Source organism: Crinia signifera, chromosome 9 (assembly GCF_055691185.1).
Source record: "Crinia signifera chromosome 9, ASM5569118v1, whole genome shotgun sequence".
NCBI lineage: Eukaryota > Metazoa > Chordata > Amphibia > Anura > Myobatrachidae > Crinia > Crinia signifera.
Window position 1 is genome coordinate 31,485,286 of NC_139225.1, and position 22,183 is coordinate 31,507,468.

The 22,183-nt window shown below is 44.6% G+C and overlaps 1 protein-coding gene across 3 annotated transcripts in view; it reads left to right on the forward strand.

Annotated features, from left to right (window-relative positions):
- Positions 1-22,183, forward strand: part of LOC146035326 (extracellular matrix protein 2-like) — a 90,968-nt gene that overhangs the window by 64,800 nt on the left and 3,985 nt on the right. For all 3 annotated transcript variants that reach the window (XM_083158697.1, XM_083158695.1, XM_083158696.1), the window contains exons 7-8: positions 990-1,147; positions 18,842-18,981. In XM_083158697.1, coding sequence (XP_083014823.1) covers positions 990-1,147; positions 18,842-18,981 — 298 coding nt within the window. The remainder of the gene's footprint in view (positions 1-989; positions 1,148-18,841; positions 18,982-22,183) is intronic.

Consider the following 22,183-nt stretch of genomic DNA (forward strand, 5'->3'; position numbering starts at 1 on the left):
TTGATTTTGCCATGTAATTGATTGCCGCTTTAAAAAATGGGAAAACTCTCCCAACATCTCTCTTTCTGATTCTCACATCCTGATCCTGATGTACTAAGCTTTAAAAGTGATAAAATGGAAAGCGATAAACCGCCAGCCAATCAGCTCCTTACTGACATGTCACAGGCTGGGTTTGTAAAATGACAGATAGGAGCTGATTGGTTGGCGGTTTATCACTCTCCATTTTATCACTTTTCAAGTCTTAGTACATCTCGCTCCCTATTACATTTGGCCCATAGTATCTAGATAGACAGTCCATAGGTCTACCCCAAATGGTCAACATGCAATATTTCGACAAGGTAAAAATGTCGACATGCAATAGGTCGACAGGGTCAAGATTTCGACATGAAAAAGTTAGACACATGACACGGCTTGTTCTGGCTTCACATCCATGATGGCATAGAGGGAGCACTAAGCTTTGCTTGCCAGGCAAAGGTAGGCGTTACACCAATTGGGTGTATATGTCGACAGCTTTCGTCATTGACACCAACAATTTTTGGAAAAACTCATGTTGACATTTTCATTTGTCTTTTTCATGTCGGCCTTTTTGACCCTGTCAACCTTTTGACCATGTCAAAATTTTCGGGGTTGACCTATTCACCATTAACTAAGATTAGATTTCTATTTTACAAGTGATGTTGCCATGGGCAACCAATCAGAATCTACATATTTATTTAGCACCTTCTATAAGATAATAGATAGTATCTGATTGGTTGCCCATAGCAACATCCCATTTAAAATAGAACTCCCATCTTAGTAAATTTCCCCCTGTCTACCTAATAATCCACACCTCTTTGATACATATGAAATACAAAAAGAAAAAAAAAATCCTATTGGATACATGTTCCTGACCCAATTGAATCATAAAAATACCCATCAATTTCTGAGGCATTTATTGCCCATTTGTGCTTGTGAAGTTGACATTAATAACACATTTTGTCTTCCCCTAGGCCTGAGCAACCTGCTTACTCTGGAGATGGAGAACAATGGGTTCCATGACGGAAATGTTTCCCCTCTGACGTTCAAGCCCTTAAAGAGGCTCATTTATTTGCGCCTTGACCGCAATCGCTTTCGGGCTATACCATCAGGGCTACCGTCAACGGTCCAGGTACTTATCTCCAACCAATTATCTGACCCATTTATAGCTTAAGTCTAACGATTCTCAAAGTGACATGATTTATTAAATTGGGAATTATGACACGAAAAAGGAAACGGTCCAGTTTAGGGATATATTTCCATTGATATTCATGGATTTTTATCGATTTGAAATCAATCTACGAGGGTGGTTCGATAAATGTATTTATTAACAGTTTCTTATATAGCGCACACATATTCTACAGCACTGTGCAGAGAATATTTGAACATTCACATCAGTCCATGCCCCAGTGGAGCTTACAATCAGTGTATTAAGCCTTAACAAGAGATACATGCAAGAGTGATAATGAGAGATAAACATCCAGCCAATCAGCTCCTTACTGACTTTTTTCAAACACAGCCTGTAATATGGCAGTTAGGATGTGATTGGCTGGACGTTTATCTCTCTTTATCACCCTTGCATTTATCTCTTGTTAAGGCTTAATACATTTGCCCCTATATTCCCTACCACATGTACACGCACACACAGACATTCTAGGGTTACTTTTGTTGGGAGCCAATTCACCTACCAGTATATTTTTGGATTGTGGGAGGAAACCGGAGTACCCGGAGGAAACCCACACAAGCACTGGGAGAATATACAAACTCCGCACAGTTAGAGCCATAATGGGAATCGAACCCATGACCTCAGCGCTGTGAGGCAGTAATGCTAACCATTACACCATCTGTACTGCTGAGGTAATAGGACCCCTCATTGCGTAATATACATATAAAAGCAGGGGGTGCGGGTGGCACTCCACGGATTTTAACAAATGGACCTTAAACAGGTAACACTTATATTTATTTAACTTTTTATTATTTGAAATAAAAGTGTTACCTGTTTAAGGCCCTTTTGTTAAAATTCGTGGAGTGCCACCCACACCCCCTGCTTGTATGAGGATTCGTCCCCGGGAGGGCACCCAGGTCCACATTTTGTTCAGAAGTGGAGAGCCGGTCCCTTTGCCTGTGTGTGTGTGTGTGTGTATATATATATATATATATATATATATATACCAGACAGGGGGATCCAGCTCTCCTTCTTAGGCGTCTCTGTGCGCCGGGGTGCCCGCACAATAAATCACACGTAGAAAGAAACGGAGGTGGTGCAGCACTCCTAGCATCTTAGTATAAATAACTGTATACTGATACCAGTCGTATAAGCTTTGCCTGATGAAAAAGCAGTAATAAAGGCTTTGAAACGTTGCTTATACGACTGGTATCAGTGTACAGTTATTTATACTAAGACACTAGCAGTGCTGCATCCCCCCCCCCCCCGTTTCTTTATATATATATATATATATATATATATATATATATAATTAAAAGGTGAGTAACCCATGAAGGTTGAAATGTGAGGAAGATTCCAGGAATCGTCCTCGCATCTCTTCTATCTGCTTATTAGCATTAGCGGTGGAAGAAATGATCCTCAAAACACGCAAGAATTGCGATATTGGCAGACTCTCTTTTAACGATGCTGGATGTTGGCGGCTTTGATATAAGAAGGTATTCCGGTCAGTGTCCTTCCTGAAAAAAGTGGACCCCAACACCGATCCATCTTTATACAATTTCCCATCAAGGAACTCTATGGCATCACACTTGATGTTAAAAGTGAATTCCATTGGCTCATTTAGATCATTAAGTTGCTCAACCATCAAAGTGAATTCTGATTCAGTGGCAGACCATAAAATAAATACATCTTCTATGTATCTATAAAAGCAAAGCATATGGTGACCATACTAGGATAAATGTGGACTTGCTCGAAAGTCACCATATACAGATTAGCGTAGGAGGGTGCTATGTTCGAGCCCATAGCGGTCCCGTTCTTTTGCTCGTAAAACTCTGCCCCATACATAAAATAGTTTTTTGTGAGGATCAACTTGACCAAACTCAAAAGAAATTCAATAGGAGGTTGTGCTTGACCTGCTTTCACTAGGTTTTCTCGTATTGCTTCCATACCCTGCTGGTGTGGGATAATCGTATATAACGATTGTACATCCTTAGTACAAAGTCACACACCAGCAGGTAATTCACCAATGTCCCCAATTTTATTGAGGAAATCCCCAGTGTCCCTCAGATAACTGGTGACCTGTTGCACCAGAGGTTGAAGGAACTGATCCACAAACACCGCAAGTGGCTGGAAGAGTGAGCCCAATCTTGTAAGATGCCCAATCTTGTAAGACAATTGCCCCACCTTTTTTGGCGGGACAGATGACAATGTCAGTGTTGTTTTTAAGAGACATAAGGGCTTGTCTTTCAGTGGTCGACAAGTTGGAATATCTGGGTTTAGTCATAATTTTTCCATAAGCCTCATTTTGTGTAGAGAATGTACTGATGCTAGCATTCCTAGACACCGGAGCATATGTGCTAGGTTTAATGCAGCGACTAGGAGGTCCTACAGTTTCGACAGTATCAGAAAACTGTTTTCTCAGTTTGCGGCAAAATTTGGGATGATCGACTGACTGCTGGAACTGGTCGTGCGGGGTGGTTGGTATAAACGATAAGCCAAGAGACAACACCCTACGCTCCGAGTCACTCAATGAATATGAAGACAGATTAAAAATCATGTCGGTTTCTTTGTTCACTGGTATCTTACCCTTCCACCCACCCCTCCTTTGGTGGTTCGCCTAATTTTTATTTGCTGTATTTGTTTGTACTTTTTATGTACATTATCTATCTATCTATCTATCTATCTATCTATCTATCTATCTATCTATGTATCTATATATATATATATATATATATATTTATTCGAAAGCTAGTAGATGTAGTTTTACTCGCTGCCAACAGATTGCAGTGTTCTGGAGCCACACGGACACTAGGGAATTATATAGAGATGATATATATATATATATATATATATATATATATATATATATATACTGCAATAAAGAAGCTATGTAGTGGAACCGCACATTGACTGGACACCACACTTTTATTGTGTCAGGATGACCACGGACCTTCTCTTATCAGTCATACAGACACATGGCCAAGACACCTTATATGCCCAAGGCTCCTCCCCCTCCGAGACTGACAGGCCAATGACACTCCTTCCTTGCCTTTAGAAGGGAGCTCTTCAAAGCTCCTCTCTGGGCTTAATTGCTAAACCCCTTTGTAGCACACTGACCCTTTTTCCAAAATACAATGAATAGTATAGTATAGTCTTGGTACAGATTACTTTTATACATGTCTAAAAATGTGTTCCAAAGATACGTCAAGTAGGCATCTATCCTGGCATAGAAGAAATCAGGGTCAATCTCCTGACGTTAAGACATGATGGCTTGTGGCACTTCACCGTTGGTTTTTCAATCACCTTCCACCCAGGCACTTCTTTAGTGGTGCAAAGACATGGAAATCTGTGATGACAGGCCAGGGATATCCAGTATCTCCTAATGGTAGCTCCACATTAACACACGTCTGTGCTGCCATTATCAAAGGCAGTTCACCAAATCCCATTTCCGTGACGTGGCCTTACCACCGTACACTTTGCCAAACTGCTTATGTGCCCTTTGGATGAAGAAATCTGATACGCATCCCAGTGAACTCCCTTAGTAAATAAATCCCTTAGATTCTGAATAGATCTTAGTAAATAAATCCCTTAGATTCTGGATTTCCGAACACATAGCCTTCTAGAACTTCCCAGGAACAGTGTGTTACAGCCACTGTTCTGTCAGTTTTTGGCTGAATACCAGAGAAATAAAGAGAAGAAAAATAATATTCAGCTTGTATTACCTCATAATATTTGAGACAATATAGAAATGTTTGCTGAAATAAACCCTTAAAGCTTTCATATTGTTACTATGGGGGTTATTCATATCCATTCGGTCCTCTGTGCATTCGCACGGAGGACCGATGGTGCGCGTCTTCAAATGCGCAGGCGCGTTTCTGCGCATGTGCAGACATAGGGTGCGTGCACCCATGGCGGCGTGTGGGGGGGCAGAGATGGGCGGTGGGCGCAGGGCTGCCCCATTACCATGCTCAGCGTTCCATGGGCGTTCCCATGAGAACACTGGGCGTTCACATGGTAATGAGGCAGTGACGCGGGTGCGGGGGTGGGTAGCTGACATCACAGAATGTCAGCTGCCCGCCCATATCCACGCCAGCGTACACGCATACTGTATGTAAGTAACTTAAAAGTCACTTATATATGCGTGCATGCGCCACATCATTCGATGACCATCGAAAGATGTGGGCGGTTACCCGAGGCATGCAAATGGATGTTTATGCAAAAACATCCATTTGCAGCCTGTGCGGGCGAAGCCACACTTCGAGGGGGCGGCTTGTGGGCGTTCATTCGCAGGGCGGGGTTTGGTGTACTCGCAAGGTTGCGAATTCGCATCATTTTATCTGCGTTGATTGGGACCATGAAGAATGTCGACAAAACACTCTGAGCTCTGGTTTGACAGGAGCTTTGCAGCGAACAATCTGCTGTTGGGGGACCCTCCAATGTGCAACTCAGTCTGTGGCTACCTCAGTGGTGTAACTATTACTTTTGTGCCCCCCTGCCGAAAATGGTGTCTGCTTTACCCCTCCGCATCATGCCGCGTCCGCTGCTGGTCTTTTCTGCAGTCTCCTGCAGTCTCCTGCTCCTCGATCTCCTGCTAATGAAAACGGACCCTCACAAAATGGCTGACCTTAATAGCAGGCCGTTTTTAAGGATGCTAGTGGAGACAGCAAGTTGGGGCCAGGAGGAGAGCCGCGACCACAGCCACAGATGCGGCAGGTCCCGGCAGGCAGCAGCCGTGTCACAATAGCCCCGCAGACCCCCAGTGCAAACACTTTCTCAGCGCCTCTCAGCCACCACGGGGTCTGCGGGGCTATTGTTACGCCACTGGGCTAGCTACTTGCTTTTATTCCCCTCATCATATCATGACACTGGCCCAGTCTCACACAATCTTCATTAATATTGTCACATACCTAGAAAAACAATATCCTGAAATACTTTGTGCTGTTGTGGTCTGGCTACAGGTTGTTTTCACACCACTCACCTAAAAAACTGGTGACCTTTACTGAGCAGGATGATCAGCAAACATTTGCTTTAGAACACTGCTGTCTCTGGGGCTCAATCCCACATTCCTGATCGTGATCATGATTGTAAAACTCTATGAGCTCTGAAAAAAGGGACATTTGTCATCCTCAACAGGTGACCCCCGGCCCCAATGGCGAGTAAATGTGAGAAAATATAAGTTGGGTCTCTTCAAATATCTGTGTAAAAGCGTACTAAAACCCAGAGAGGATACAAAGCAGGTGTCACACTCTGTTATATTGTGTGAATACCTGGTACTCTGACATCACCTTGTCAGCTGATCTCAGCAGCCTATCACACCCCTACAGCTGAGTGATACTCCCTGTGAGAATTCCCACTGGTGCCAGAAGCAAGGTGTTATTTCCCTGAGCTACATGCTGTTCCTTGTCTCCCATGTCAAGTGAAAGATTCTGTTATCTGGCCCAGAATTGCAGTTGCTGTAATTCCCTGCACTCCAGCTAAGTACTTGTCTGCAAGTAATCTATCCTGCAAATACCTGTTCACCAAGCTCATCCTGCAAACTCCAGTGTTACCTGCCTATACAGCTGACTGCAATCAGTACCTGGGGAGATCCACTCTCAGTTTGCTCATTCAGTCTCTGTTCACTGCTTGTTGGTTTCAAGCTCATACCTGAAGTCATCCAGTGCTGCATAGTATTATCAGTGTCCAGTGTCTCAGGTACTCACACCATTCCAGCATTATACCTGTGTGTATCCAGCCTTCTGATTTACTGTTACCGACCTGGCTATCCCTGTGACCTGCAACTGCTAAATCCTTATCTGCACTACACTCCCTGATATCTGGTACTGACCTGGCTATCCCTGTGACCTGCAACTGCTAAATCCTTGTCTGCACTATGCTCCCTGATATCTGGTACTGACCTGGCTATTCCTGTGACAAAGAACCTGCTCAATCCCTGTGTACCTCCAGCCATCTGTTATTTGCTACCGACCCGGCTATACCTGTGACCTGCACCTGCTAAACCCTTGTCTGACTACTGCTACTTCCAGTGTAACCAGCACCTGTACGAGAAGCCTGGGCAGAGGGCCGCGACCGACGTGCCAGGTGCCGCAAAAGCCCAAATCCCGCTTGGAGGGGTCACTGGCAGAAAACCCCTGGCACGGTTAGACTCCGCGCCTCTGCTCAGGTACAGTCAAATTCTCACACAGGTAGTGTCCTCCTCTGTGATCCGTGACAGATTGCTTCTGGCCTAATAAAAATGGACACTGCTGGTCAGACCCAGGTGACAGACCTTCATGTGGACTTAATGAAGATATGTGAGAGGTCGCAAGCATCCATGTTGCATTATTTAGCTGATTGTTTTACCATGGCTTCTCAGTCCCAAAGACTTTTTGCTAACTCAGTTAACCCTTGCATTCCTCCAGTCTTTTCCAATGAATTTGCTGGTAATCTGAAAACAGATGACTCAGTTAAAGGGACCACTCACAATTATTCACAGACCTTCCAGTCACCAGGTATCCAGACTTCTGTGAGACTGAGAGTTTTTGGGCAGATGTTAGAGCAGCTGCAAAAGATATTAATCAGGATTATTCAGTTTCTACCAGAACTTTTTGAAAAAATGCCTGATCCCATTAAAACCCCAGCGCAAGGCACTGCATTTAAGGAGTCTGTTGATTTAGGAGCCCTAAAAACTGAGATAACGTTCTCTGGACAGAAAAGAGAGAGGCATCAGAGCTTTCTAAGGCCCAAGTTGTCGGAAGCTGAACGCCAACGGCGCAAGGAATTGCAACTTTGTCTTTATTGTGCGGGTCCTGATCATTTCATTGAGAATTGCTCCCTGCGCAAATCCAGGAATCAGAGTAATGGCATCAGTGATAAAACATCTCGAGGGTCCTCATCAGTTCCAGTTTGCACCATTCAGACTATGGGTGTTAAGGAGAGTGTCCAAAGAGGAATTCAAGTTCAAGATTGGGGTCCTGTGACAAAAGCACCCAATTACAGGTTTGGACTTCAAAAGAGAGTTTTCAAATCTCTTAAAGTCAGTGGGAAATCTGTTCCTGCAACATCAGGAGGAATGACCGATGTTTCTATCGATGATCGGTTCCAAGGCCAAAAACCCGATTCTGAAAACCCTGAAAAGGGTGTTACCTCAGTCCAGCCCCAGGAGGGGGCTCCGTCAATCCAGCCCCAGGAGGGGGCTCCGTCAATCCAGCCCCAAGAGGGGGCTCCGCCAATCCAGCCCCAAGAGGGGGCTCCGCCAATCCAGCCCCAAGAGGGGGTTCTGCCAATCCAGCCCCAAGAGGGGGTTCTGCCAATCCAGCCCCAAGAGGGGGTTCCGCCAATCCAGCCCCAAGAGGGGGTTCCGCCAATCCAGCCCCAAGAGGGGGTTCCGCCAATCCAGCCCCAAGAGGGGGTTCCGCCAATCCAGCCCCAAGAGGGGGTTCCGCCAATCCAGCCCCAAGAGGGGGTTCCGCCAATCCAGCCCCAAGAGGGGGCTCCGCCAATCCAGCCCCAAGAGGGGATTCTGGCCTTCCAGCCCGAGGAGGGGCCTCAGAGCATCATACCCCAAGAGCGCCCTCAGAGTATGGTGTCCCAAGATGGATCATTGTGTGGCGTGCCCCAAGATGGATCAGTGTGCCATGCACCAGGAGGGGTCACAGTATGCCATGCCCCAGGAGAGATCTCCAGTCCCAGTAGGGTACTGGTCTTGTAGACCTAGGAAGGGCATCTGAATTTGTAACTCCAGAAGGGGTGTATGATTTTTTTTCTCCAGGATGGGCAGCTGAGCTTCTAATGCCAGGGGAGATGTCTGAGTTGGCAGTTTCAGGAAGTGACTCCAGTGCCTCCAGTCCTAGTTCAGTTCTGTCTATACAGTCAAGTGGAAACCTTCCAATACTGGGTCCCAAAAAAGAAGTAAAGTTTTCTGAAATGAATAATATTCCAGCAGTTGTGGACTCTTCATTTGATTCTCTGCCTAGAAGTTTAGAGGATGGTCGACCATCCGTTTATTTCGATGGAGATCTGGATCAGTTTTATGCATTGGTTCGTCAATATCTTGCCGATGTGGATTCGGGATTGCTGACATCGCTTTCTTCTTCCAAGGTTGTGAAATATTTCCTTTTGGCCTTTAGGGGTAAGGCTTTGGATTGGGCTAACCCACTCATAGAGACCAAGGATCCTATTTTAGAAGATCTCTCAGCTTTTACTGAAGCAGTTCTACAAAGGTTTGCTCCAAAAGCATCAAGATCTGTACCAGGTCCACAGTCTGCTATTTTGAGACTCGGGGTTGCTTCCTTGGTCTCTCTTCATGACGACTCCTCTAGGTATTCTGGTTCTTTGGATTCTTCATACATTTCTGATACTACTGTCAAAAAGAAAAACATGGTTCTAACACTAGACCAGGACTCTGATTCTGATTTTGATCCCGTAATGGATGAAGCACCGTTTCCTGGTGGTCCTATATTTCGGAAAGCAGTTTTTGTTGAACCGGAGATTCCACCTCTTCCAAGTAGATCAAGACGTTCCCGAGGAGGGAAGAAGAGTCGTCGAAAGCATTAATTGCTACCAGTCCAAGGGGTGTCCGGAGGCCACCCATTCAGGGGGGAGTAATGTCACACTCTGTTATATTGTGTGAATACCTGGTACTCTGACATCACCTTGTCAGCTGATCTCAGCAGCCTATCACACCCCTACAGCTGAGTGATACTCCCTGTGAGAATTCCCACTGGTGCCAGAAGCAAGGTGTTATTTCCCTGAGCTACATGCTGTTCCTTGTCTCCCATGTCAAGTGAAAGATTCTGTTATCTGGCCCAGAATTGCAGTTGCTGTAATTCCCTGCACTCCAGCTAAGTACTTGTCTGCAAGTAATCTATCCTGCAAATACCTGTTCACCAAGCTCATCCTGCAAACTCCAGTGTTACCTGCCTATACAGCTGACTGCAATCACCATCTGCACAGTACCTGGGGAGATCCACTCTCAGTTTGCTCATTCAGTCTCTGTTCACTGCTTGTTGGTTTCAAGCTCATACCTGAAGTCATCCAGTGCTGCATAGTATTATCAGTGTCCAGTGTCTCAGGTACTCACACCATTCCAGCATTATACCTGTGTGTATCCAGCCTTCTGATTTACTGTTACCGACCTGGCTATCCCTGTGACCTGCAACTGCTAAATCCTTATCTGCACTACACTCCCTGATATCTGGTACTGACCTGGCTATCCCTGTGACCTGCAACTGCTAAATCCTTGTCTGCACTACGCTCCCTGATATCTGGTACTGACCTGGCTATTCCTGTGACAAAGAACCTGCTCAATCCCTGTGTACCTCCAGCCATCTGTTATTTGCTACCGACCCGGCTATACCTGTGACCTGCACCTGCTAAACCCTTGTCTGACTACTGCTACTTCCAGTGTAACCAGCACCTGTACGAGAAGCCTGGGCAGAGGGCCGCGACCGACGTGCCAGGTGCCGCAAAAGCCCAAATCCCGCTTGGAGGGGTCACTGGCAGAAAACCCCTGGCACGGTTAGACTCCGCGCCTCTGCTCAGGTACAGTCAAATTCTCACACAGGTAGTGTCCTCCTCCGTGATCCGTGACAGCAGGCAACTTTGTGAGGTGAGGAGGAACCCAAGCTATTATCCTGCTGTTATCTTCCCATCCTGCCTTATTCACTAGAAAGTGGACAGGAAGTGGGAGATTTGACCACTCAATAGAGGGTGCCAGGGACTAGCCTAAAAACTGAAACTCTCCCGCACCACAGCTTCCGAGAGAATAGGCAACTATGTTTAATGGACAGCTGCAACACGGAGCAAAAACACTTTCATTTTTATGACCACCTCAGCCACCCAGCCACCTTCCCATGTACTGCAATGCACAAGGAAACAAGGAATGGCGAATATCTATGATTATATCAAACAAGTAACAAAGTGCGCCCTATTCGAATATGTCCACCACCATAAGAATTTGTGACAATATAAATCACAATACAACAGATTTATTATAATATAAATATAAAATGACAGTAAAACATTTTGTTCATCTGTGTGGAGTCATAAGTTCAAACAACGGTCGACAGTATAAGGACACCCAACGCGTTTCGTCGTTAAAAACGACTTCCTCAGGGGTAACCGTCTAGGTGGTAGAGGAAAGCTAGTTTTTAATGACGAAACGCGTTGGGTGTCCTTATACTGTCGACCGTTGTTTGAACTTATGACTCCACACAGATGAACAAAAAGTTTTACTGTCATTTTATATTTATATTATAATAAATCTGTTGTATTGTGATTTATATTGTCACAAATGCTATTTCCCCTTTTCCCCCACTAACAGGGGGGACATACATAGTTGCTGCCCAACCCTTAACAATACTTTAGCGCAGTGAAAGGGTATCCCCTCTATTGTTCTATCATATATATATATATATATATATATATATATATATATACTTGTAGAATGAAGCGGCACTCCAATCGGTATAGCGGTGAAAAGAAAAGCTCTTTATTGGCAATAAAGAGCTTTTCTTTTCACCGCTATACCGATTGGAGTGCCGCTTCATTCTACAAGTCTATATCCTACCTGTTGAAGGCACACAACGCAGCAACTCATTTCTAGGAGGAGTGCCCAGCCCCGCAGAAAGTCTATATATATATATATATATATATATATATATATATATATATATATATATATATATATATATATATATATATATACTAACTACTCCTCACCTCTATGAGGTGAAGTACCACTACTGGCCACTAGAGGACACCTGACGGACCAAATGACTCCTTTGTGTGCTAAAATAATAATAATGTCATAACAGAAACTGTTTCAAACTTGCTGGATATGGAGAGAGCGACCTGTGAAAACAGAGACTGGAGGTAGGAGCAGATAGGGACTGGAGGTGGGATGGAGAGTTTGTGGGCTAAAAACTGTCACAGCTTAAAGTGAAAGTAATAACTGTCATGGCTCAAAACTGCTGTTTTTCATGTTTTCATGCTTCCTTGTTTTTCCCATCCCAGACTGTTGCACTCAGCTGTTGTTTGTCTAGAATTAAGCAACAGACTGTGGAAAGAGCAAGTTGTCTCCTTGCTGCACCTCATAAGACCAGTCTGATCTGTTTGTCTAAGGCTAGAGCCAAGATGGGGTAAAAGTGAATATTTGCTTCCTTGGCTAGCCCTGTTCCTTTCCCTTTGCCGCTGTTGTCTTTTCTTCTGAGTGGTTAGGCTGGGAAGACGTGTTGTTGCCGGGAACTGAAATACCAGCGGTGTGAAAATCTCTTTTCTGGTCCATACTTCAGTATTTGTATCCCAGCAGCACCCGTGATACACTTACATCGGTGCTATCCCATACGCAGAAGTTATTCTACTCTACGACCTGGTACATACACAGTAACACAGTAATTTGAGTTTAAAAAGACGTTAGTCCATCGAGTTCATCCTATCTGACTTGTAACTACTGACTTGAGTAAGTAATTTCTATAGGATTCCCTTAGTGGCCAAAAATGTATCTAGTTTTGGTTTTAGTAGTTGCTGTAACCACCCCCGTCGGCAATGAGTTCCAGATTGTTACTGCTCTAATGGTGAAGAATCCTCTTCTTAATTCAGTACGGAATTTATTTTCCTCGAGCCTCAGTACCTGCCCGTGTGTCCTAAGTATAGGCCTGCTAGTGAACAAATCATCTCCCAGTTCCATATGATTCCCAATCCTGTATTTGAACATACTAATCATATCGCCTCTCAGCCTTCGTTTCTCCAGTGAAAACATATTCAGCCTGGTTAACCTATCTTTGTATTCTATTGATTCTAGACCTATTACTAGCTTAGTCGCCCTTCTTTTTTGCTCTTTCTGATCCCTTCTGCGACAACCACAATATTGCTGGATCGCTGATGTAATGCAGGGGCGGGGCAGAGCAGCGGAGCATCATCAGGGGCGGGGGAGTAGGTAGTTCTTGGAGCTGGTGCTGCTGCAAGCACTGCCTCCTCCATCATGGTGAAGGGGAACCCTGACGCTCGACTCGACTAACCCGTTCACACTGCCCATCAACCGGTCAACGAACCAGTAAGAACCCAGTTCTTTTACCGGTTTGTAATGTTGGGTTGATGCCAATTTGCTAGACCCGGTAAGCCCTTTCAGATCGCACCTATTACTGGGTCGAACCGGCTAAAACCCGGCATGAACCCGGTAACTAGGTAGGTGCGATCTGAAAGCGGTATTAAAGAGCTTAGGCCAAAACCCATTACATCTTAAATGACATGACCTTTTTTAATCATACCTACATGAAATACATATTCATCAGTTGGATAAATGTGGGGAATGTCATTCAGTCTCTGGAAAACATAATCATTATGACATTCACTGAAATAATGGCTTTTGTGTATGATGTCGCTCAATGACTCATAGAATATCTTTTTATATATCCATTTACCGCTATGATTTCTGCCCTATAAATACTCTCTTCCAGAAAGGGCTGAGGTATCTCACCACATATATCTGGAAGGATTTGAATCAATGGCAAAGTTTAGCCACCGTGCAGAGATAGTCTTTAGTTATGCTTAAAGGGATTATCCGGGATTGGAAAATGTTGTTATATCCTAGTCATTCGTGTAAATGAGATTTAAAGGGCTGATATATTTAGCTGCATGGTTGAATCCTCCTCGTCTTACTGTGACAATCTGTTCTGTTCGTGATTAATTCACTCATTTCAACTTAATTAACCTGAATCTCACAAAGGTCTATATGTCAAACCTTTTCCTTAATTGTAAATCATGTTCAAACAAAGAAAAATGAAAATGGATAAAGGTGTTAAAGCATTGAGGTCAAGGGTTTGATTCCTACCATGGCCCTAACTGTGTGGAGTTTGTATATTCTGCCTGTGCTTGTGTGGGTTTCCTCTGGGTACTCCAGTTTCCTCCCACAATCCAAAAATATACAGGTAGGTTAATTGGCTTCCAACAAGAATTAACCTTAGAATGTATGTGTGTGTGTGTACATGTGGCAGGGAATATAGATTGTAAACTCCACTGTAAAGTGCTGCAGAATATGTGTGCGCTATATAACTGGTAATACAATAAAATAATAAATTATAATCTCATTATTTAGAGCAGGGCTGGCCAAACCGGTCCTGGAGATCTACCCCCAGCCATGTTATGTCCTCTTGCCATACTGGGGGGCTGCTCTATTCTGTACGCATCACCTGGTGGGCAGCGGCCTATAAGCTCTTCCCCCGGGACTTCCACTGCGTCTTTTCTATACCTGGTGGGAGTTGCCTTAAAGCTCCGCCATTTTTTAAAATAAAAGAATCGGCTAATGTTAGCCTGCACAAGAGTTGGACAGTCGGTGGAGGAGGAGCATTGAAGAGCTTCCCGAACATTGAAGACAGCATGGAAGTCCTGGATGGGTGGCGGAATTGCCAAAGAGCTTAAAGGGCGATGCCCATCAGGTTAAGAGAATAGAAGATGCCATTGAAGTCCTGGATGATCAGCAGTCATATAAAAAAAAGAACTTATAGGCCACCGCCCACCAGGTGAAGAACAAAGAAAAGGCCCCCATCGCTCTCTCCAGGGGGTGGGGTGGGGGGTTTGGGGGAGCCAGCCATTAACACTGTGCCTAGGGGTGGCCTGACCCTTACATCCGCCCATGGCCACATCATTATGCCCTCTGTAGCCACATCATGTCCTTAATGACAAGACAGACTGGGTTTCACTAGGAACTTTCGACATCAGTGATAGCGATAGTGTTGTAATTAGTTCCCAGAGAATTTTTTTTTTTGCATAAGAATGGCGCAATGCTGCATTTACAGTGCGGCGTACTTACAAAATGTGGGGAGCGAGTTCAGGTGCTGTTGCCGCCATCTAGCTAAATGATTTATTTCATTGAGCGTCGCCAAAGGTTACAATTTAAAATAACAACGTATAATCGTGGTTGACACCTTCCATTGCTTTGGCACAGGGATCTAGAAGCAGAGGCATGTCTGGCAGAAATTTCCCAGTCCAACAATGCTGGTCTTCTGTAGCTATGTGTGTGCCTAAAGACAGACACTCAGGCAAGCCACAGGATTTGTATCCCACATCCAGAGAATCAGAGCCGGGCCTTCTTATTTTACATGAAAAAGCTTTTGCCTGTTTTCTTTGGAAAGGGGCACAACGAGAGCGCTTTTTGTGCGATAATAATACATTGTGTCTCCGCTGACGTCTGCCCAGAAAGCCAACACTGCACACGCATATTGTAGTGTTTAAGAGACTGTATACTGTAAGTTGACGGGATCATATAAAGGGGGAGATGAATCGAGTGTTGCAGAGAGGTAAAGTGGAGAGAGATAGCCACAGCTCCTAGCTGTCATTTTTCAAACATAGGGGTCTATGTACTTGGAGAGAGATAAAGAAAGAGATTGTCATTTTACACATACAGCCGGTAATGTGACAGTTAGGAGCTGATTGACTGCTACTTCTCTCCAAGGGGCAGTAAAGAGACTTCACAGTCTGTAAAATGGAAGAGGCTGATACGTTGGGGGAAATTTACTAAGATGATTTAGTAGAAAAAATCGTATTTTCCTACGAAAATACTAATTTTTTGGGGTGTATTCGTATTTTTGGCATTTACTATGCCAAAAATACAAATATTCGTATTCATATTGATGGGACATTCGTATTTGTATTTACAAATACGAATGTCTACACCATCGATAGAATACGACAGGAATCACCATTCAAAAGAATGGTGGTTCCTGATTTACTAAGCAGCCGTATTGATAATACGGCTGCTAATTAGTGTAAAACTGCCACGAATATACGGCAGGAAAATACACCTTATTTTCCTGTCGTATTTGGCAGAAGCCTGCACGGATCAGTCAGATCCGTGCAGGCTTTAGTGTAAAAAAATTGTAAAATAAATAAATTTAAAAAAAAATCAGCGTGGGGTCCCCCCCACAGCTGTAACCAGCACCAGGCTGACAGAGCCGGGGCCGGTAATTAAAAATCAGGTAACCCGACAAATAGGGGTTCCCTGATTTTTAACAACCAGCCCCAGGCTCCAGGTCCGGGGCTGGTTCCCAAAATACGGGGGACAAAATGAGTAGGGGTCCCCCGTATTTTGGGAACCAGCCCCGGACCTGGAGCCTGGGGCTGGTTGTTAAAAATCGGGGAACCCCTATTTGTCGGGTTTCCTGATTTTTAATAACCGGCCCTGGCTCTTTCAGCCTGGTGCTGGTTACAGCTGTGGGGGGGACCCCACGCTGATTTTTTATTTATTTATTTTACAATTTTTTTTTACACTCTGCAGCCTGCACGGATCTGACTGATCCGTGCAGACTGCCTCCACTAATTCGTATTAGCGGCCGTATATAGGGCCGTTAATACTAATTTATACGTCATCGGAGGGTTACAAAGCAGTCGTATTTGACTGCTTTGTAAATCCCCCTCCGGAACACGACTTGGCATACGAGGTATGCAGTCGTATTCATTCGTATTAAGAATACGAATGCAACTTTTTGCAGTCATATTCTTAGTAAATTTCCCCCGTTATCTCTCTCCAGATTCTTTCTCTCCAAGGTTTGATATACCTCACACAAAGCGTTTATGTACAGTATTTGGGGTCCCTTTGAGATTACTGATGACTGTACAAACCATTATAATTATTATTATTCAGAATATAAAGCATTTTTTTTTACATTTTTCATTATGTAAGTACTCTAAATGCATAAGTTAAATATAAGTCTCTTAAGCTGTGTACACACGGTGCGACCATATTGCCAATGATATGTACTAAAATCACCCCCGTGTGTACACAGCTTTAGTTTTTTAGGCAATATTTTATTTCTTTATTGTTCTAATACACTGCGATCTCTAGAGCTGCAGATAATCTATTGTTTTGTAAAACAATTTTTACCACAACACTGTGCAATAGTCAGGGCTGGATACCTCATACAAAATATCACATGTAACCCAGCAACAAGTTATATAAAATCAGCAATACGTAGTTTTTGCTTATTCTGTCAACTATTATCAAAAACAAACCTGAACAAGAATAAATTACACAAGGGATTATAAACAAAAGGGAAAAATAGAGAAAAAAAAGAAAAATTATAATAAAGAACATAAAAAAATGTAAAATGAGGATCATGTGATAAAGTGGAATAAGTAAATAGGGATATTAAGAAGTGTATCTTTCTAAGTGTATAACTTGCAAAGCTCCAATATGCCATACATGTATAACTGTAACACAATGGGGGGTATTCAATCCCCGCCGCTATTTCCATCAGGGGAAATAGCGGCGGGCGCCTATTCAATGCACAAAAGAGCTAATGGCTCTACAGACCATTTTGTGGAGAATTATTTAAAGAGGAAGAGTCAATGAATATACTTGCCTACTTTTGAAAACTAGTTTCAGGGAGATTATAGTTGATAGTAGAATTTTGCACTGCACCCCATTGAGGGGGCGTGGCATGCTCCTCCCAAAGGGGCGTGTTTACTTCCATATATGGAGAGATTGTGAACATGGCACTTAGAATCTTTTAAAATTAATTATATACAAATGTAGATGAGCCCAAAGCAGTTAGTGAGAGCTACTATACTTGCTAAAGTGCTGGGAAATGCTGCTGATGATTCAATGTAAATGTATCTATCTCTCATTCCTTTTTTCCCCAAAAATGTAACAGTGTAATGTGGGCTAGGTGACATGAGGGAGATTGCTAGACTAATGAGGGAGAGAGGGAGATTGCTGCTATTTCAGGGAGTCTCCTGTAACATCAATATTATTAATATATATTTTTAATAAATACTGATATTAGACATTTTATCTGTGTTTGTGAACAGACTAGAAAGGTAGCAGACTAGCTTCTGAAGCTTTATTATATATATATATATATATATATATATATATATATATATATATATATATATATATATATATATATATATATATATATATATATATATATATATATATATATATAGGACTTCAAAGGCAATCCTACTGCCCCCTCTATTCTTCATGTTTTTATTTTTAAATTACTGTTACCTCACCGCCTTCGTGCCTGGCAGTGGACTTACTGAGAGGGACACGAAAACGCTTGTTCTACAGAACCTGGAACTGTAACTGTGTTTCCAGCAGTGGCGTCGGGGTTGCGCGGCTGATGGTGGTGCACTGATTGTGCCTGTACAGTGTCACCTCCATCAGCCATACATCACCGGCGCTAATACTGCAGGAGCAGCCACACTCATCGAAGAATGGTATAAATGGGTGTCAGACCGCTGTGACACATCTGAAACCCATGTTCAGTAACCCGGACTTGATTTTGGGGTAATGACTTCAATTAATCATCAAAACAGACTATTCTTAGTAACTGTGTTGTAGATGTATGAACAAGTGATAAGGGAGCAGAAGTGAGACAGAGTAGAAGTGGCCCAAGGCAACCAATCAGAACTGAAGTAACATCTATAATTTGCATATTATAAATTTATACGGAGCATCTGATTGGTTACCATGGACCACTTCTCCTCTGGATCCCTTCTCCTCCCATATCACTGCTTCAAAAATCTACCACATTGTATTACCTTGTTTGAATTGTGCATATGAATGCGCATCTCCACAGAAGCAGGTAATCATTGAATGCACAGCTCTGCTGCTGCTTTTTCAGTGTCTTTCTAGCACTGAAATAATCTGATTTTTTTTTATTTTGTCTCATCCAGGAGCTGCATTTAGACAGTAATCATATTGAGGTGGTATCAGAAGGGATACTCAATAAAACTCTAAACCTGAGCACGATTGTGCTGAGTAAGAACAGGCTGCAGGAGGACCGCATTGCTCCACGGGCTTGGATACACCTCATGTGAGTACATGCAGGATTTGGGGTCCATAGTGGGATTCATGGGAACCTTCAGCCATTGTAACCTCTCCAAGTTTTTATCGTTAACTAGCGATTTATTGCCAGATGCACGAAGCTTCAAAAGTGATGAAATGGAGAGTGATAAACAGCCAGCCAATCAGCTCTAACCTGCCATGTCACAGGCTGTGTTTGAAAAATGTCAGGCAGGAGCTGATTGGTTGGTTGTTTATCACTCTCCATTTTATCACTTTTGAAGCTTAGTGCATCTGGCCATTTACTTCTATGGCTACCTGGTATAAAGAAGACCCCCATGATTGTCAGTTGTATTCACCGCCATATTTATAATATGGGGCCCACAGCACACACGCTGCAGCCATTTCTCACCCAATGGTAGCAGCACAGTAGAGAATCCAGCGGCGGCCATTTTCCCCATTGTTTTGAGCATGCGCTATAGTAAAAGTGCTGGGGAAATGGTCTCTGCTCCATTTTCCCGGAGATCTGCACATGCACATTAGAGTCTAAACTTCTACCGCGCTGCCGGCAGAGAGGCAGTGGCCTGGGCGGAGAAGACTGCACTTCGGCCTTTACCGCTCTTCAAACTCCCCTGTGCATATTGTAGTAATTCTATTGCTAATCCTAATTTTATAGGCACTCCACCTGCTCATAGGGCTGGCCATCGGTGCAGTCACCATCGTTGGTGATATTTCAACCAAACATCGATAGTAACAAACTATGTGATGGATGACCGACGATAGTTTTAGCTATCGATAGTCATCCTTTTTTTTCTTTGACTGACTGGCTCATGGGCGAATCAAAATGTGGGGAAGGGGCTTCAGGGTTGTCGGGGGCGGAGCAATGCTCCATGTCCCCACACTTTGAAAAAATAAAAAAAAACATCTGTTCTGCTGTGCCTTCGATAGAGGGAAACCATCTGGTTATCCCCCATCAATGGCAAAAGTATTTGACATCAACCATCAAACATCAATGATTTCAAAACATCGATGGTTGATGACCATCCCTACCTGCTCAACATGCACCTGTTGCCAGTGCTGCAGAGACCTCCACTTCCTCTGTCACCCATCCTCCACCTGATGCGTGCACTGCTTGGTTGGTTCATTGGCAAATTGGCATCTCTGGCTATTGAAAGTCTTTGGAGGAAAATTTCTCAAATATTGGAGAGTAATAAAGTGGACAAGTTGGTCATACCCTCCAGTCAGCTTCATATTTGTAGCAAAGCCTGTGAAATGACAGAAGCTGATTGGTTGGTTGGCATGAGCAATTTCTCCACTTTATCTCTCTCCAAGACTTGATCGTTCTGCCCCCCACATTTTTGAATAAGCCACAACACTGCTGATATTTACTGAACCACACATCGCCAAACAACAGGGGAGAAGGGCCCAATTACTGGCGTGTAAAGGTGGAGGTATTACAATTCGCAGTAGACAAGGACACTTGCTACAGGCTGGCAGATGCTTATGGGGTCATATAATATTGCAGTTTCTCTGCAACCTCTGTTGGGAAAACTTGAGGGCTGAGGTTGATAACTACTGAAATAAAGCACCGACCACTTTGAAACAGATGTTTATGGGGTCTACCCACAGTGAGCTAGAGCTGCAACTGTACCATGTCTAATAATGAGCATACAGTAGATTTTATTTATTTAGTTCCCTAATTAATTATTTTTTATGTGTGTGTATTATGTGTGTATATAAATCTGTTATATATTTGGCTACATCTGTCAAAGTGTGTGAGTGTGTCTGTAACGCTGGGTGGAGCCTCTGACTCACATGACTGACTCACATGACAGAAAACCAGCCCAGTGAGCCCACAGTGCCAGACACCCTCAGCCTCCCCATGCTGCCCAGAAACCTACTCCACAGCCACCAGGTGAGTGTCCCCCGCCGCCCCCCTCCCGCTATTAGCAGCACCACCCACCAACTCCCCCCCCCCGCGATTCACGGCAACCCCAGGATTGCACAAGCAAAACACTGACATGGCTATGGTCGACAATGAAAAAGGTTGACATGAGTTTTTGAAGATTTCTTTTCCATTTTTTTTATGTTTTCATATTCATTCTCATGTGTCGACATGGACACCAATGAAGTGCCCCACTTATGTCAACATTTACATGTGCTGACCGTTCTGTGTTGATTTTTTCTTGTGGCGATTCGCGCCCCCACCCCCCCCCCCTCCAGCGATTCGCTGCACCCCCCCCCCCGCAATTTGCGACCCCCCACGCGACCCCCCCTCCCGTGATTCACGGCACCCCACGCGACCCCCCCTCCCACGATTCGCGGCAACCCCCGCCACCGTGATCCCCCCTCTAACGATTCGCAGCAAACCCCCCCCACCCCCGCGACCCCCCCCCCCTCCCGCGATTCACTGCAAACCGCCGCGGCTTCCCCTCCCGCGATTTGCGGCACCCACCCCCCGCGACCCACCCTTCCGCAATTCGCTGCACACACCCCCCCTGCGACCCCCCTCCCGCGATTGGCGGACCCCCCCCAACTTCCCCCCTCCTGCGATTTGCGGCGACCACCCCCCATCCCCCGCGCCCCCCCCTCCCACAATTCGCTGCACCACCCGACCCACCCTCCCGCGATTCATGGACATCCCCCCCCCCCAACCCCAGGATTAAATGGCACAAGCAAAACAATGACATGGCTATGGCTATGGTCGACAATGAAAAAGGTTGACATGAGTTTTTGAAGATTTATTTTTCATTTTTTGAATGTTTTCATATTCATTCTCATGTGTCGACATGGACACCAATGAGGTGGACCCCCACCCCCGCGACCTCCCACGATTCGCGGCAACCCCTGCGACCCCCCCCTCCCGCGATTCGCGGCAACCCACCGCCCCCCCCCTTCCCGCGATTCCCGACATCCCCCCCCTGTATGCCCACATACCCCTATCACTACCCAGCTTCCTGCTCTCCTGAACCGTAACTTCCGCCACTGGGGAGTCGCTGATGCTGTGTTGCCCACATACCCCTATCATGCCTCATAGCCCAGCCTCCTGCTCTCATGCACCCTAACTGCCACCCAGTAGGAGGAGACACTGAGTCAGGGCCACCATCCTGTACTCCTGTGCTGCCACGCTGGAACCTCACCCACTGGCAGAAGCTGCACAGTGTCCCCCACCCTCCTCTTTAGTCCCCCTTATGCCCACACACCCCTATCACTACCCAGCCTCCTGTTTTCCT